General features: G+C 38.9%; 1 protein-coding gene across 3 annotated transcripts in view; it reads left to right on the top strand.

Annotated features, from left to right (window-relative positions):
- Positions 1–14,590, top strand: part of nol8 (nucleolar protein 8) — a 72,316-nt gene that overhangs the window by 36,650 nt on the left and 21,076 nt on the right. For all 3 annotated transcript variants that reach the window (XM_073072674.1, XM_073072677.1, XM_073072675.1), the window contains exons 7-10: positions 540–2,271; positions 3,159–3,311; positions 12,759–12,884; positions 14,047–14,131. In XM_073072674.1, the coding sequence (XP_072928775.1) occupies positions 540–2,271; positions 3,159–3,311; positions 12,759–12,884; positions 14,047–14,131 (2,096 nt within the window). The remainder of the gene's footprint in view (positions 1–539; positions 2,272–3,158; positions 3,312–12,758; positions 12,885–14,046; positions 14,132–14,590) is intronic.

Genomic DNA, 14,590 nt, shown 5'->3' with positions numbered 1-14,590 from the left:
AGGGCCAAAAGGAAGAGAAAAGGCTTTGGTTATGGATTTATCCAGTCTAGTGTGGACATAGCCTTAGAACGCCAGGGCAATTGTTATGCCTGTTTAAGAAGACAGAGGGACTTTGGTTAAACATTTTCTCTGCAGAATCACTAATCTATTACATTGGAATGTCAGCTTCCAATCCGAGTACATTGTTAATGAGCGAGAGGATTTGAATATGCATTTATACTCCAAGGATGCTGTGTATATCCTATAGTAGATTATTATCATTTAGTGGATGACAATATCTAAAGAAGTTTTATTTTAGTGTTTTCTGATGTTTTATTATATTTAATTAGAAATACAATTTTCCCCTCTGCCATCAGATTTCTGAATGGTTCATCAACACAGGAACACTGCTGCGCTGTTCCTTTTATTTATTTATTAATTGATTGTGACTTAGTAACTTTTATGTCTTGAACTGTACGTACCACAAAACAACAAATTTTGTAACATAGGTCATTGATAATCTGATTCTGATTCAGCACAATCCTTAACTAGTTTAACATTATAAAATGTGATCCTTCTAAATATTGTCACAACATCAAAAAGCTTGATCATGCATCAGATTCAGAAATCAAAACACCAGTAACCAAACTTACATGGCATCTTGATGAGCAAGATGATGAGGAGACGAGTAAGAAAAGACGAGGTATATTTCCTAATCAGTCACAGAATGTAAAGAGGAGGAAGCTATCCCCCAGCAAATACAGTGCAGAAGGTTCTGTGAATTCTGATTGCAATATCCAAACAAAAATAATGCATTTGAACTCAGTCAGATATTGTACCAGTAAAGGGTTTAATGAGTACGAGCTAGATATGACAGGAAAGAAATTTTCTAAATCTGCTTGTATAGGCTTCAAGAATCAAAACCTTGACAAGAAAGAAACTACTATTGTCACTGAAAACAGTGCTATATCAAAAGCTCACTTGGCAAGCCTTGATTCTGATCCTAAAGAACTGGAGTTGTTTACAGAAGAGAAAAGTAAAAGATTAAGTCAAAAACATGTAGAAGAACAAGATATTCCTTTGGAAGTGGTTGGTGAGGATTATGTATTAAAACAAAAAACCCACTGGGCGTTGTATAACTCAAAGAGAAATATGTTAAAAGGTATGAGCAATGACGCATCAAATAGCAGTGGGAGTGAATATGATTCTGCTGACACAGATGAGATTATCTCCACAAAGATGATACCTTGTCATAATTTGCCACAGACAAAAGTGAATAGTAAACCAGATTTTGTGAACAGTGAGACTGAAGTTAACACTGAAAAAGATGATTGTGAATCCAGAAGTAATAGCAGTAATGAGGACACAGCAGATGACGATTCTGAATCTAGTATGGATACTGATTATGAAGAAATGACAAGTAATTGTTACCGAATAGACTTGTCACTAACAGACCTTGCACATCTGATAAATAAATCATCTGAATCTAAGGAAACAAGTAGTCAATCAGAAAAAAGTGAAATGGACTTTACTAAAAATAAATTATTAATCCCTTTTGCACAGAATCTCTTGCCAAATTCAGAAAACTCACTTTCACAAGGCAAACCTGTCTTGAACCAAAAGACTATAACAGACAATATGTTTTCAGTGGTTCAGAACAACGACAGCAGTGACTCTGAAATGGTACTGAATCAACAGCTAAATAACTTGCCTCATTGTAAAGATACTCAGTGCCTTACTGAGGTTAAGAAAAACATCAAAAAGGAGGAAGTGAATGGATTGAGAACTGTGGATTCTGATAGTGACATGAAAAGTAATTTCAAACTGCCACCTTTCAAAGGTACAAAATTTCTTCAAGTCAATACTTTAACTACAGCCTCTCCTATCTATAGTGTTAAACATAGTATGGTTGAATGTGAAGAAAAATCCAAGTCTGATGTGCATAAAGTATCTATCTCCACTTCAATGAATAAAGATGAAATTGAAGAATCTAAGGAGGATGTTAAAGATGGGAAGCAAACAACGCTGCATACAAAACAAAATAGCTCTCAGAAACTTGAACTGTTGTCATTGTCTGTCACCAAAACTGGCCATGAGAACAAAATGATAGAATCTAAAGCTGGAACAGCTGGATGTGAATTAAGTATTTCTCCAGGCAGTAGGAATGCTACTTGTCCTCAGAATTTGGATAAGCGCTTATTGGACAATCGGAAAAGATTGGCTGCAATACAGCAAAGGCAAAAAGAAGCAGAAGTGCAAAGGGAACTCATCCAGGGGGCGCTGTCTGATTTGGTATGTTTAAAATTTTCTTTTGGTTTGTTTATGTCTAAAAATTTTTTCTGTTTTTTTATTCGAAAATTGTAGCAAGTGTTTAATTTTAATTTTTCAGATTGCTTACTCAGGTTGGCAAGACCTCTTTTTCTACTACTGATTATTAACTGCAGTAAATCTATTTTTATTGGTCATTCCAAGTGATCCCATTCTTTAAAATGTTGTAACAGCTTGTGAAATGTATGATTCATCGAGTGTTTTACCAATCTGTGCAGAATAATCAACAGAGTGTAACGCACTAGCATTTCATTCAGTGTGTTGATTTAATAAATACATAGATGTAGGTGTTACATTAACTTGAGTTGAACCTTTATTTTCTAATTCATGTGACCAGGTGGTTTGAAAGCAAACAAGTACTGAGGACATACACCATTTCTATTATTTTGCCACCTGAAACTTTATAAATTGGCATGTATAAAATATTAAGAATATTGTTAGGTTAAACGGATCTCTTTGGTAGTAATTGATACATGTTTATATGTTGTGATTTAACATTTAACAAAAACTTATCTCCTATCCTGATAATAGGCTGGTGTAAATTTAGTTTATTTGTGTGCAGGTAATCCTGCTATAATGTGAGAAAGGAAAGGGGGTTAAGGACTGGTGAATTTTGGACTGATCATAACAAAGTTGTTTTTCCTGTGTTCCCTAATTCATCAGTCACACTATTTCTAATTTACATTATGGAAATCTGATAGAGCAGAACAAGCTATAGTTAATTCATTTCTTTAACAACTCTACATAATGATTTTATGCTACTGGTGTACAATCAAGCTCCATGTTGAATCCCTAAAATTAACCTCTGAAAAAAAGTGCATTTTCAGATTTTAGAGATAATTTTATTGCAGGAAGGTCAGAAACTTGGAAAAGGAAAGCATATTATCTTTGATGTTGAAGAAGAATATGAAAGTGAGACAATGTTTGAAGGTGATGAACACAGTTGCAAAGCAGGAGATGCAACCACATCAGCAGAAAATCAAGGCAAGAAGCTTGTTGCTAAAGTAAGTATTTTTGGGGGGGGGGTTTTGCATTGTTTGAATTCTCAGCATCAAGCTGTTCTGGTTCAAAGATATATTGACGTCAAATAATCAAATATCTGAATAACATCTTGGTCTAGGAATTGTTTCCATAGTGGCCTGGCTGATGCCTTTTATTTTTAGAGCCTTTTTGGGTCATCTGAGACCGAAAGATGCTTCGGATAATACTATAAATCTGTATCACCAAATAATTAGTTTGAAATTTTCTACAACTTCTAATGTCTGCTTAATGCAATTTTATTCTAAGTTTCTTCCTAGTATTGGTGACATCTTGCTAAGTGCAACAAAATTGACTGCATTTATGTGGCATTTGTAAACTGTCTTACATTCCTTCATAGAGACACAATCAGATTAAAAAGGAATCCAAGGAAATAAAAGAATTATTAGAGGGCTGATTATGAAATTAGTGAAAGGCTTTGTTTATTTGAGGTTGCAATTGGATGGATGAGAGTTGAAGCAGAGTAGAAGAAAAAGAAATGGATATTGTCACTGATTCCATCATGGTATGAGAAAAGGTCAAGATATATAAGGAGCCATAATTACAGGCAAACAGAATATCATTTAAGCATTGAAAATACCAAGAGGTATGCAAACTAGCAGATTAGGGCATGTTGTTATATGAAAGATGGGTGTGCATTTGGAAGACAGCAACATGCTCAGGAACTTGAGAAAGAGAAGGTTAGAACATGGCTCAAATAACTCACGAAGACCAAAGAGTTGTATATTGTTTTCAGGAGCTGCTAATTGCGAAATTTTAAAATGTGAGACAGAATTTGTGAGGAGTATCAAGCAGTAGTAAATCAAGGCAACTGGTCTTGCTGTGTTGTCTGGAATACGTTTCGCCACTCATCTGAGAGGCTTCAGTTCTGATCCATGGTGGGTAGTTTTCCAAGTTATAAACTCTGTGAGTTGTTTAAAGATATAGCAATCACATGAGGGCCATTAGGAGTCTTAGAGGTAATGAGAGGGTCATTAGTCTTACCTTTGCATGAATGGAGGTGTGAACTGCCATGGATATGCTGGGATAGAGATGTTAGGACTGCACTGTAAGTAGCTGACAGGTGGTGTTGTACCCCACCCTGTCTGTTCAGGGATGGGTTTTCAAAAATGGCTACTTTAACCCCTCTTTCAAAACACCTGTCCTCCCTGTCCAAAATGTACACATTGTTGTCGTCAAAGGAGTGTCCCTTGTCCTTAAAGTGTAGATATACAGTTGAGTCTTGACCTGAGGTGTTACCCTCCTATGTTGGGCCATCCGTTTGTGAAGTGATTGTTTTGTCCCAATGATATGCAGATGTGTGCAGTTCTCATTGCATTGGATAGCATATACAATATTACTCTGTTTACGTTTGGATGTAGGATCCTTGGGGTTGATGATATTTATTGTCTCAGTGTGATTATAGGTTTAAAAAACAGGTGTTTATTAAAAATCCTTCTGAGTTTCTCTGAAACTCCAGCTACATATGGGATGATTATGTTTTTCCATCTGCTTTGCTTCTTACCTCTGCCTGTAGGGCTGGTGTCCCTGTTGGTTTTTATTACTGTCTTTTGATGAAGGCCCACTCAGTAACCACAAGCTTTCAAGGCTTCTCTCAAGTACTTGCACTCACTATCTTTAGCTGTAATGTTGGTGGGTACATTCTTGGCATGGTGATGTAGTGTCCTGATAACCCCCAAATTATGTTCTAATGGGTGATGCAAGTCAAACAATAGTTACTAATCTGTGTGAGTTGGATTCCTGTGAACTTCAATATCTAGATATCCATTTTCAATTATGGGTACTGCACAGTCTAAAAAGGACAGTCTATCATTCATAATATCTTCTTGTGTAACTTCGATATTATTATCCACTGAGTTGATCTGTTCTATGAAGGCTTGCACCTCATGGATTTTGATCTTGACCCAGGTGTCATCCACATACCTGAACCATTGACTGGATGATGTAACAGGGACATCGAGGAGCAGATAGGGAGACAGATTCTGGAAAGGAGTAATAATAACAGGGTTGTTGTGGTGGGAGATTTTAATTTCCCAAATATTGATTGGCAACTCCCTAGAGTGAGGGGTTAGATGGCGTAGAGTTTGTTAGGTGTGTTCAGGAAGGTTTCCTGACACAATATGTAGATAAGCCTATAAGAGGAGAGGCTGTACTTGATCTGGTATTGGGAAATGAACCTGGTCAGGTGTCAGGTCTCTCAGTGGGAGAGCATTTTGGAGATAGTGATCACAATTTTATCTCCTTTACCATAGCATCGGAGAGAGAGGAACAGACAAGAGAGGGAAACGTTTAATTGGAGTAAGGGGAAATATGAGGCTATCAGGCAGAAACTTGGAAGCATAAATTGGAAACAGATGTTCTCAGGGAAATGTACGGAAGAAATGTGACAAATGTTCAGGGGATATTTGCGTGGGGTTCTGAGTAGGTACATTCTGATGAGACATGGAAAGGATGGTAGGGTACAAGATCCGTGGTGTACAAAGTCTGCTGTAAATGTAGTCAAGAAGAAAAGAAGAGCTTACGAGAGGTTCAAAAAACTAGGTAATAAGGCTAGCAGGAAGGAGCTTAAGAATGAAATTAGGAGAGCCAGAAGGGGCCATGAGAAGGCATTGGCAGACAGGATTAAGGAAAACTCCAAGGCATTCTACAAGTATGTGAAGAGCAAGAGGATAAGACGTGAGAGAATAGGACCAATCAAGTGTGACAGTGAAAAAGTGTGTATGGAACCAGAGGAAATAGCAGAAGTACTTAATGAATACTTTGCTTGGGTATTCACTACAGAAAAGGATCTTGGCGATTGTAGGGATGACTTGCAGTGGACTGAAAACCTTGAGAATGTAGATATTAAGGAAGAGGATGTGCTGGAGCTTTTGAAAAGCATCAAGTTGGATAAGTCACCAGGACCGGATGGGATATACCCCAGGCTACTGTGGGAAGCGAAGGAGGAGATTGCTGAGCCTCTGGCAATGATCTTTGCATCATCAGTGAGGATGGGAGAGGTTCCAGAGGATTGGAGGGTTGCAGATGTTGTTCCCTTATTCAAGAAAGGGAGTATAGGCCAGTGAGTCTTACTTCAGTGGTTGGTAAGTTGATGGAGAAGATCCTGAGAGGCAGGATTCATGAACATTTGGAGAGGCATAATATGTGAATAATATAATATAGAGGCATAATATAATACATAATATAGGCATAATATGGAGGCATCTGTTTCTCATAACCCCAGGGGGTTACGTATGATATAGTCAGCATGGCTTTGTGAAAGGCAGGTCATGCCTTACGAGCCTGATTGAATTTTTTGAGGGTGTGACTAAACACATTGATGAAGGTAGAGCCATAGATGTAGTGTATATGGATTTTAGTAAAGCATTTGATAAGGTACCCAAGGCAGGGCTTATTGAGAAAGTAAGGAGTCATGGGATCCAAGGGGACATTGTTTTGTGGATCCAGAACTGGCTTGCTCACAGAAGGCAAAGAGTGGTTGTAGACGGGTCATATTCTGCATGGAGGTCGGTGACCAGTGAAGTGCCTCAGGGATCTGTTCTGGGACCCCTTTGTGATTTTTATAAATGACCTGGATGAAGAAGTGGAGGGATGGGTTAGTAAATTTGCTAATGACACAAAGGTTGGCAGTGTTGTGGATAGTGTGGAGGGCTGTCAGAGGTTACAGTGGGACATTGATAGGATGCAAAACTGGGCTGATAAGTGGCACATGGAGTTCAACTCAGGTAAGTGTGAAGTCGAATATGATGGCAGAATATAGTATTAATGGGCATATAGTATATATAGAATATAGTATTAATGGACTCTTGGCAGCGTGGAGGATCAGAGGGATCTTGGGGTCCAAATCCATAGGACACTCAAAGCTGCTGCGCAGGTTGACTCTGTGCTTTAGAAGGCATACAGTGCATTGGCCTTCATCAATTGTGTGTTTGAGTTAAGGAGCCGAGAGGTAATGTTGCAGCTGTATAGGACCCTGGTCAGACTCCACTTGGAGTACTGTGCTGAGTTCTGGTTGCCTCACTACAGGAAAGATGTGGAAACCATAGAAAGGGTACAGAGGAAATTTTCAAGGATGTTGCCTGGATTGGGGAGCATGCCTTATGAGAATAGATTGAATGAACTTGACCTTTTCTTCTTGGAGCGACGGAGGATGAGAGGTGACCTGATAGAAGTGTATAAGATGATGAGAGGCATTGATTGTGTGGATTGTCAGAGGCTTTTCCCTAGGACTGAAATGGCTAGCACGAGAGGGCATAGTTTTAAGGTGCTTGGAAGTAGGTACAGAGGAGATGTCAGGGGTAAGTTTTTACACAGAGAGTGGTGAGTGTGCGGAATGGGTTGCCGGCGGCGGCGGTGGAGGCGGAAACGATAGGGTCTTTTAAGAGACTCCTTGGATGGCTGCATGGAGCTTAGAAAAATAGAGGGCTATGGGTAAAGCCTAGGTAGTTCTAAGGTAGGGACATGTTCGGCACCGTTTTGTGGGCCGAACGGCCTGTTCTGTGCTGTATGTTTTCTATGTTTCTATGTTCCATGGAAGGTGTTCAAGGCTGTCCTTTCTACCTTTTCCATGTATAAGTTGGCTGCAATAGGAATCATCAGTGAACCCATGGTGCAACCGTGTTTCTGCCTGTGGAAGGCATCTTTGTATTTGAAATAGGTAGTGTTGAGACAAAGGTCGAGTAGAGTACGTACGTGGTGGTTTGAAAGAGGGGTTAAAGAAGCATGGCAAAAGTAAAGGCAAACAAATGAGGTAACAGCAAATTTCACTTTTGCCCAGTAACAAGCCTTATTGCATTTAGTTGTAGCTGTTGTCCCTTTCATCGGTGAAGAGACTGTGGCTGTAGGAAATGTTTCCAATTCTGTCCGTGAACTCCCTGTCAGTTGCCTTCATACGCTCCAGTATTTGTTTTTTTTTGTTTTAAGTCCTCCTGCGCAAGAGCCAACAGCTGTCCATCGTTTGGCAATTTCCTTTTAAGTGTTTCTAGTCTGTAACTGGACAAACAAGTCTTTCACGGCAAGATTCAACACAGAACATGTCGCTTGTTTTCTGTAGATGTGTCCTGCGCATGCCCAGTAAGAGGAGATTTGCCCAAATACCTGTTTTAATGTGGGTGGAGGTATTTTGAAAAACGCCTGGTGTGGACGCCTATTGTTTTTATGTGAAACCAGTGTTTTTAAAATTATCTGGTCTAGTGTGGACGTAGCATTAGAGTTTATAAGCTGGAAAACTACCCACCATAGATCAAAACTGAAGAGGCCTCTCAAATGAGTGACAAAACGTCTTCCAGACAACACAGCAAGTCTAGTTGCCTTGATTTACTGCTGCTTGATATACAGTGACCTGGATGACTGAGAACTTTCATAGACAATATGTGAGGAGGATAATCAAGATTTGATTGAAATGCCAATAAGCAGTTTTGTATGAGATTGCAGCCTTTGGTAACAGAAGAAACCAAATCAAAGGGAATTGTTTCAAACAAATATTGCTTTGCTGTGGATTTAGATATTAAAGTTGTAAGTAAAGAACTAGTTGAGATCTGTGGCTTCTGATTTTTCATATATAACTGGATGGTTAAGTACTTGCCAATATGGCTTTAATAAATATAATTCTTTAGAGTTCTTTACAGATAAGGTTGGACTCAGAATGCTTTATTAAAGAGGGTCAAGGAATATCAGTGGTGATAGATCTAAGAATTCCTGTGATTAGGACCTTGGGTGTAAAAATCCCAGTTCCATTGGTAATCTATACCTTATTCAAGTGGCCAATTAACTTGAGCCAAGATCGTAATCATTGACAGATAATTTTACAAACTGCATCATAGCCAAGAATGATTAATCATTGTCTATTTTCTTCAAACATGAACTTTCAGTGGAAATGCTTCAACAGAAATGTGGAACATCCCTGGCCTAGTCTTTCAACTGTACCAATTACAACATCTTTCATCACCTCAACTATAGATTGAGAGTTGAACTTGAGGCACTGTTAGTTTTTTTGGCTTGCACAAGTTATTTTTCTGAACAAAAGATTTGCTTACAGATTTCTTCTCTAGTTTCTACGTTGTGTTGGTGGTCCTATTGTTACTGTACTGTTGGAAGGGTTTCCAATCACTCTTCTATGCCACATTTAATATGTCCAATCTTGTAGCATCTGACAATTAGCCATATTCTGCCTTTGCCCAGAATTACACACCAGCCAGTCAGATGGGATGCTGATTAGGAATTTAAATTCAACAGTTTTTTGCTGACGGCTTTTGGCGCTAATTGTATCCCTTTTTCTTCATGGACTTATCTTGCCCCTTTAACTCTGAGTCTTCACCTTTTAATTGTAGATAAATGCCTTTTAAAGACAATTGTCCTCCTGAATTCAATTCAATTCAAGTTTAATTATTCAACCATTACTCATGAACACAGCCAAACGAGATGGTGTTACTCTGAGTTCAGGGTGCAAAACACAGTACCAACTGTCATGCACAGCACAAAACATACATAGCATGTATAAGATAGAAAGATACAGCCACTCAATAAAAGAGACCAAACCTGACCCATCCAACAGTGCCAAAATCTGCAGATGACCATAGTACACCCTGAGTGAGGTGAGGAGGACAGCACCAACTTCAGCCTATACACCATGCCACACCACCCCCGGACAACACCACAGTTTCAGGCCTTGTCCTCACACATACAAAAGAGCAAGCACATGTAGCATATCAGTAAAATGCAATAACGCAAAATATATAGAAATATAGAAAACCTACAGCACGATACAGGCCTTTCGGCCCACAAAGCTGTGCCCAACATGTCCCTAACTTAGAACTACCTAGGCTTACCCATAGTCCTCTATTTTTCTCAGCTCCATGTACCTGTCCAGGAGTCTCTTAAAAGACCCTATTGCATCCCCCTCCACCATCGTCACCCCATTCCATGCACTCACCAGTCTCTGCATAAAAGAAATTTACCCTGACATCTCCTCTGTACCTACTTCCAAGCACCTTAAAACTGTGCCCTCTCTTGCTAGCCATTCCAGCCCTGGGAAAAAGCCTCTGACTAATCCACACGATCAATGCCTCTCATTATCTTATACACCTCTATCAGGTCACCTGTCATCCTCCGTCGCTCCAAGAAGAAAAGGCCAAGTTCACTCAACCTATTCCCATAAGGCATGCTCCCCAATCCAGGCAATATCCTTGTAAATTTCCTCTGCACCCTTCCTTTAGTTTCCACATCTTTCCTGTAGTGAAGCGACCAAAACTGAGTACAGTACTTCAAGTGGGGTCTGACCAGGGTCCTTCCTATACAGCTGCAACATTACCTCTCGGCTCCTAAACACAATTGATGAAGGTCAATACACCATATGCCTTCTTAACCACAGAGTCAACCTACATAGCAGCTTTGAGTGTCTTATAGATTTGGACCCTAAGATCCCTCTGATCCTCCACAATGCCAAGAGTCTTACCATTAATACTATATTCTGCCATCATATTCGATCTACCAAAATGAACCACCTCACACTCATCTGGGTTGAACTCCATCTGCCACTTCTCAGCCCAGTTTTGCATCCTATCAACATCCCACTGTAACCTCTGACAACCCTCTACACTATCCACAACACTGCCAACCATTTTGTCATTAGCAAATTTAGTAACCCGTCCTTCCACATCCTCGTCCAGGCCATTTATAAAAATCACAAAGAGAAGGGGTCCCAGAACAGATCCCTGAGGCGCACCACTGGTCACCGACCTCCATGCAGTATATGACTCGTCTACAACCAGTCTTTGCCTTCAACACACACAAAATGCTGGTGGAACGCAGCAGGCCAGGCAGCAACTATAGGAAGAAGCACTGTCGACGTTTCGGGCCGAGACCCTTCGTCAGGACCAAGGGTCTCGGCCCGAAACGTCGACAGTGCTTCTCCCTATAGATGCTGCCTGGCCTGCTGCGTTCCACCAGCATTTTGTGTGTATTGCTTGAATTTCAAGCATTTGCAGATTTCCTCATGTTAGTCTTTGCCTTCTGTGGGCAAGCTAGTTCTGGATCCACAAAGCAATGTCCCCTTGGATCCCATGCCTCCTTACTTTCTCAATAAGCCTTGCAATAAACCTTATCAAATGCCTTGCTGAAATCCATATACACTACATCTGCTGCTCTTCCTTCATCAATATGTTTAGTCACATCCTCAAAAAATTCAGTCAGGCTCGTAAGGCACAACCTGCCTTTCACAAAGCCATGCTAACTATTCCTAAGCATATAATGCCTCTCCAAATGGTCATAAACCTTGCCTCTCAGGATCTTCTCCATCAACTTACCAACCACTGAAGTAAGTCTCATTGGTCTATAATTTCCTGGGCTATCTCGACTCCCTTTGTTGAATAAGGGAACAACATCCACAACCCTTTAATCCTCCGGAACCTCTCCCGTCCCCATTGATGATGTAAAGATCATCGCCAGAGGCTCAGCAGTCTCCACCCTCGCCTCCCACAGTGACCTGGGGTACATCTCGTCTGGTCCCGGTGACTTATCCAACTTGATGTTTCACAATAGCTCCAGCACATCCTCTTTCTTAATATCTACATGCTCAAGCTTTGCAGTCCACTGTAAGCCATCCATACAATTGCCAAGTTCCATTTCCGTAGTGAATACTGAAGCAAAGTATTCATTAAGTACCTCCGCTATCTCCTCCAGTTCAATACACACTTTTCCACTGTCGCACTTGATTGATCCTATTCTCTCACTTCTTATCTTCTTGCTCTTCACATACTTGTAGAATGCCTTGGGGTTTTCCTTAATCCTGTCTGCCAATGCCTTCTCATGGCCCCTTCTGGCTCTCCTAATTTCATTCCTAATTCTCCTAATTTAATGTCTCCTTCCTGTTACCCTTATATTCTTCTAGATCTCTATCATTACCTAGTTTTTTGAACCTTTCGTAAGCTTTTCTTCTGACTAGATTTACAACAGCCTTTGTACACCACGGTTCCTGTACCCTACCATCCTTTTCCTGTCTCTTTGGAACGTACTTATGCAGAACTCCACGCAAATATCCCCTGAACATTTGCCACATTTCTTCCGTATATTTCCTTGAGAACATCTGTTCCCATTTATGCTTCAAAGTTCCTAAATGTATATGGTGCAGACTCTGAGTCCATTGTTCTGCTGAGTGAACACTGAGCGGGGTGGAGGGGCAGCAACACCAACTCCAGCCTGAGTGTGATGTTCATCAAACCCCACTGTAAGGATTGACTCTTTACTCTTCATCTCTTAAACTGAAAAGTATAATTCAAGGCCTCCAATTCAGCAAAAATCTACAAATATCAGCTTACTTCATTTCTCAGAATATTTTATTTCTTCAAACTCTGAAAAAGGATATACTTAATTTATTGTAACCCCAGTGATTTTTATTTCTTCTAAATTATCAATAGGATTTTGAAAGTCGAACCATTGGAAAATTATTTGATAGTGAGGGTGAGGAGGATGAAGATGACGATGTCGATCATAGTGAAAGTTTCAAAATCAAGCCTCAGTTTGAAGGAAAAACTGGTCAGAAGGTAAGAAATCCATTGCAAGAGATTTTGCATGAACATTTTTACTGACGTTTTTGTATTCTACGGAATCAGAACAATTTTTATTATTCCTGACTTTTATGATTTGTTGTTCTGCAGCAGCAGTACAGTACAAAGTCAAATTATTGTAAACTACAATATAAATAAATAGTGCAAAAATAAAGAATGTCAAGGTAATGTTCTGGACCAAACGGAAATCTGATGGGGGGGGTGAGGTGATGTTCTTAAATTGTTGAGTGTGGGTTTTCTGGCCTCCTCACTAGTAGTAACAAGAGGGCATGTTCTGGATGGTGAGCATCTTAGTGATGGATGACACTGTCTTGAGGCACTACCTCTTGGAAGATGCCCTCACTAGTGGGGAGAGATGTGCCTGTGATGCAACTCAAAAGGGGTATTTTTATTTACTGAATGATTGTCATTCATTTATTTATTTGAAAAATAATGAATGTTCCCCATTTTGATTCATGTTGATTTCAAGGTATAGCTCTGATTATAAATCAAATTAACAGCATGTGTTCCTTCCTTCAAAATGTAATCAAAATTTTGAATACATAACTGACAATAAATTGAAAACCCAATTTTTAATTACCTATAGAGCTTAATTGTTTAAATGCTTTTGCATGGTATCTTAAGTACATTTTTCCTTTTCACTGATCCTTTATTTTTTCAGTGCATGTTAGGAGGATATGGCATTGGGAAATGAAATGTCAGTCTATTTGGAAAAAAATAATATATTTTTTTAATAAATAAAAGGAAATAAAGTACTTTAAAAAATAGTAATATATTTAACACCTTTATGGCTTACATTCTGCAATAGCTTGTCCCATATTTGTTGGTCAAAGTTCCAGATATCAAATGAAAATAAATTATTTAATATATAAAAGCTTTGTGCGCTTCAGTGCTATGTGGGTTAGATGTTGAGTTTTTTTTTTAACTTCTGTAACCTAAAGAGATAGGAAGTAAAATTTAAGAATAATAAGGAGCTTTTTGCACAAGTAACTTGAGCAAATTGACTCTAAATTGACATTGCATACATCAAGATTTATTAATAGAGTGAAATTAGAGAATTTGAAAATATTTTTAACTGAAAATATAATTTGATAAACATGGTTTACTTTCAATGAGTTGAATTCACTTCATTCTGCAGCTGTTGGCCTTACAATCACGGTTTGGTACAGATGAAAGGTTTCGCATGGATGAACGATTCTTGGAAAGTGAAGATGAAAACATGGGTGACGTAATTTATTATGAAATAAACTTTATTCAGTGTTTTTATTTTGCTTTTTGACTGTTTTGTCATCCATCGGGTTAAGATATGTTTTTGCATTCACTGGACTATTCATTCACTATTTCATTCTCATTCACTATTGTGATATTATAAAAAAAATAGATCACACACTGATACGAAGATTAGCATTTTGTTTGTAAATCCTTCCCTTTTTTCTCTTTGCTTATGCTGGGGTGAAGTAATACCATTCAGACTTATCAGTGGAATCCAAGAAGAAATTAACAGTAAATTAATAATTATATCCATAAATTAACTGTAATAAATTAACTATAAAGTTCTGACAAAAATCAGGCTAGTTTTAACCAAACTATTCATTACTTTCACATCAAGTCTAATGAAGTGTAAAAGAGGACTTTAAGTGAATCATCAGTAGTTCTCAGTAGTATTCCAATAATGTTCTCCC

Source organism: Hemitrygon akajei, chromosome 19 (assembly GCF_048418815.1).
Source record: "Hemitrygon akajei chromosome 19, sHemAka1.3, whole genome shotgun sequence".
In the NCBI taxonomy this organism is placed as follows: Eukaryota; Metazoa; Chordata; class Chondrichthyes; order Myliobatiformes; family Dasyatidae; genus Hemitrygon; species Hemitrygon akajei.
The sequence above is the reverse complement of the archived record's forward strand: the minus strand, read 5'-3'. Positions and strand labels throughout refer to the sequence as shown.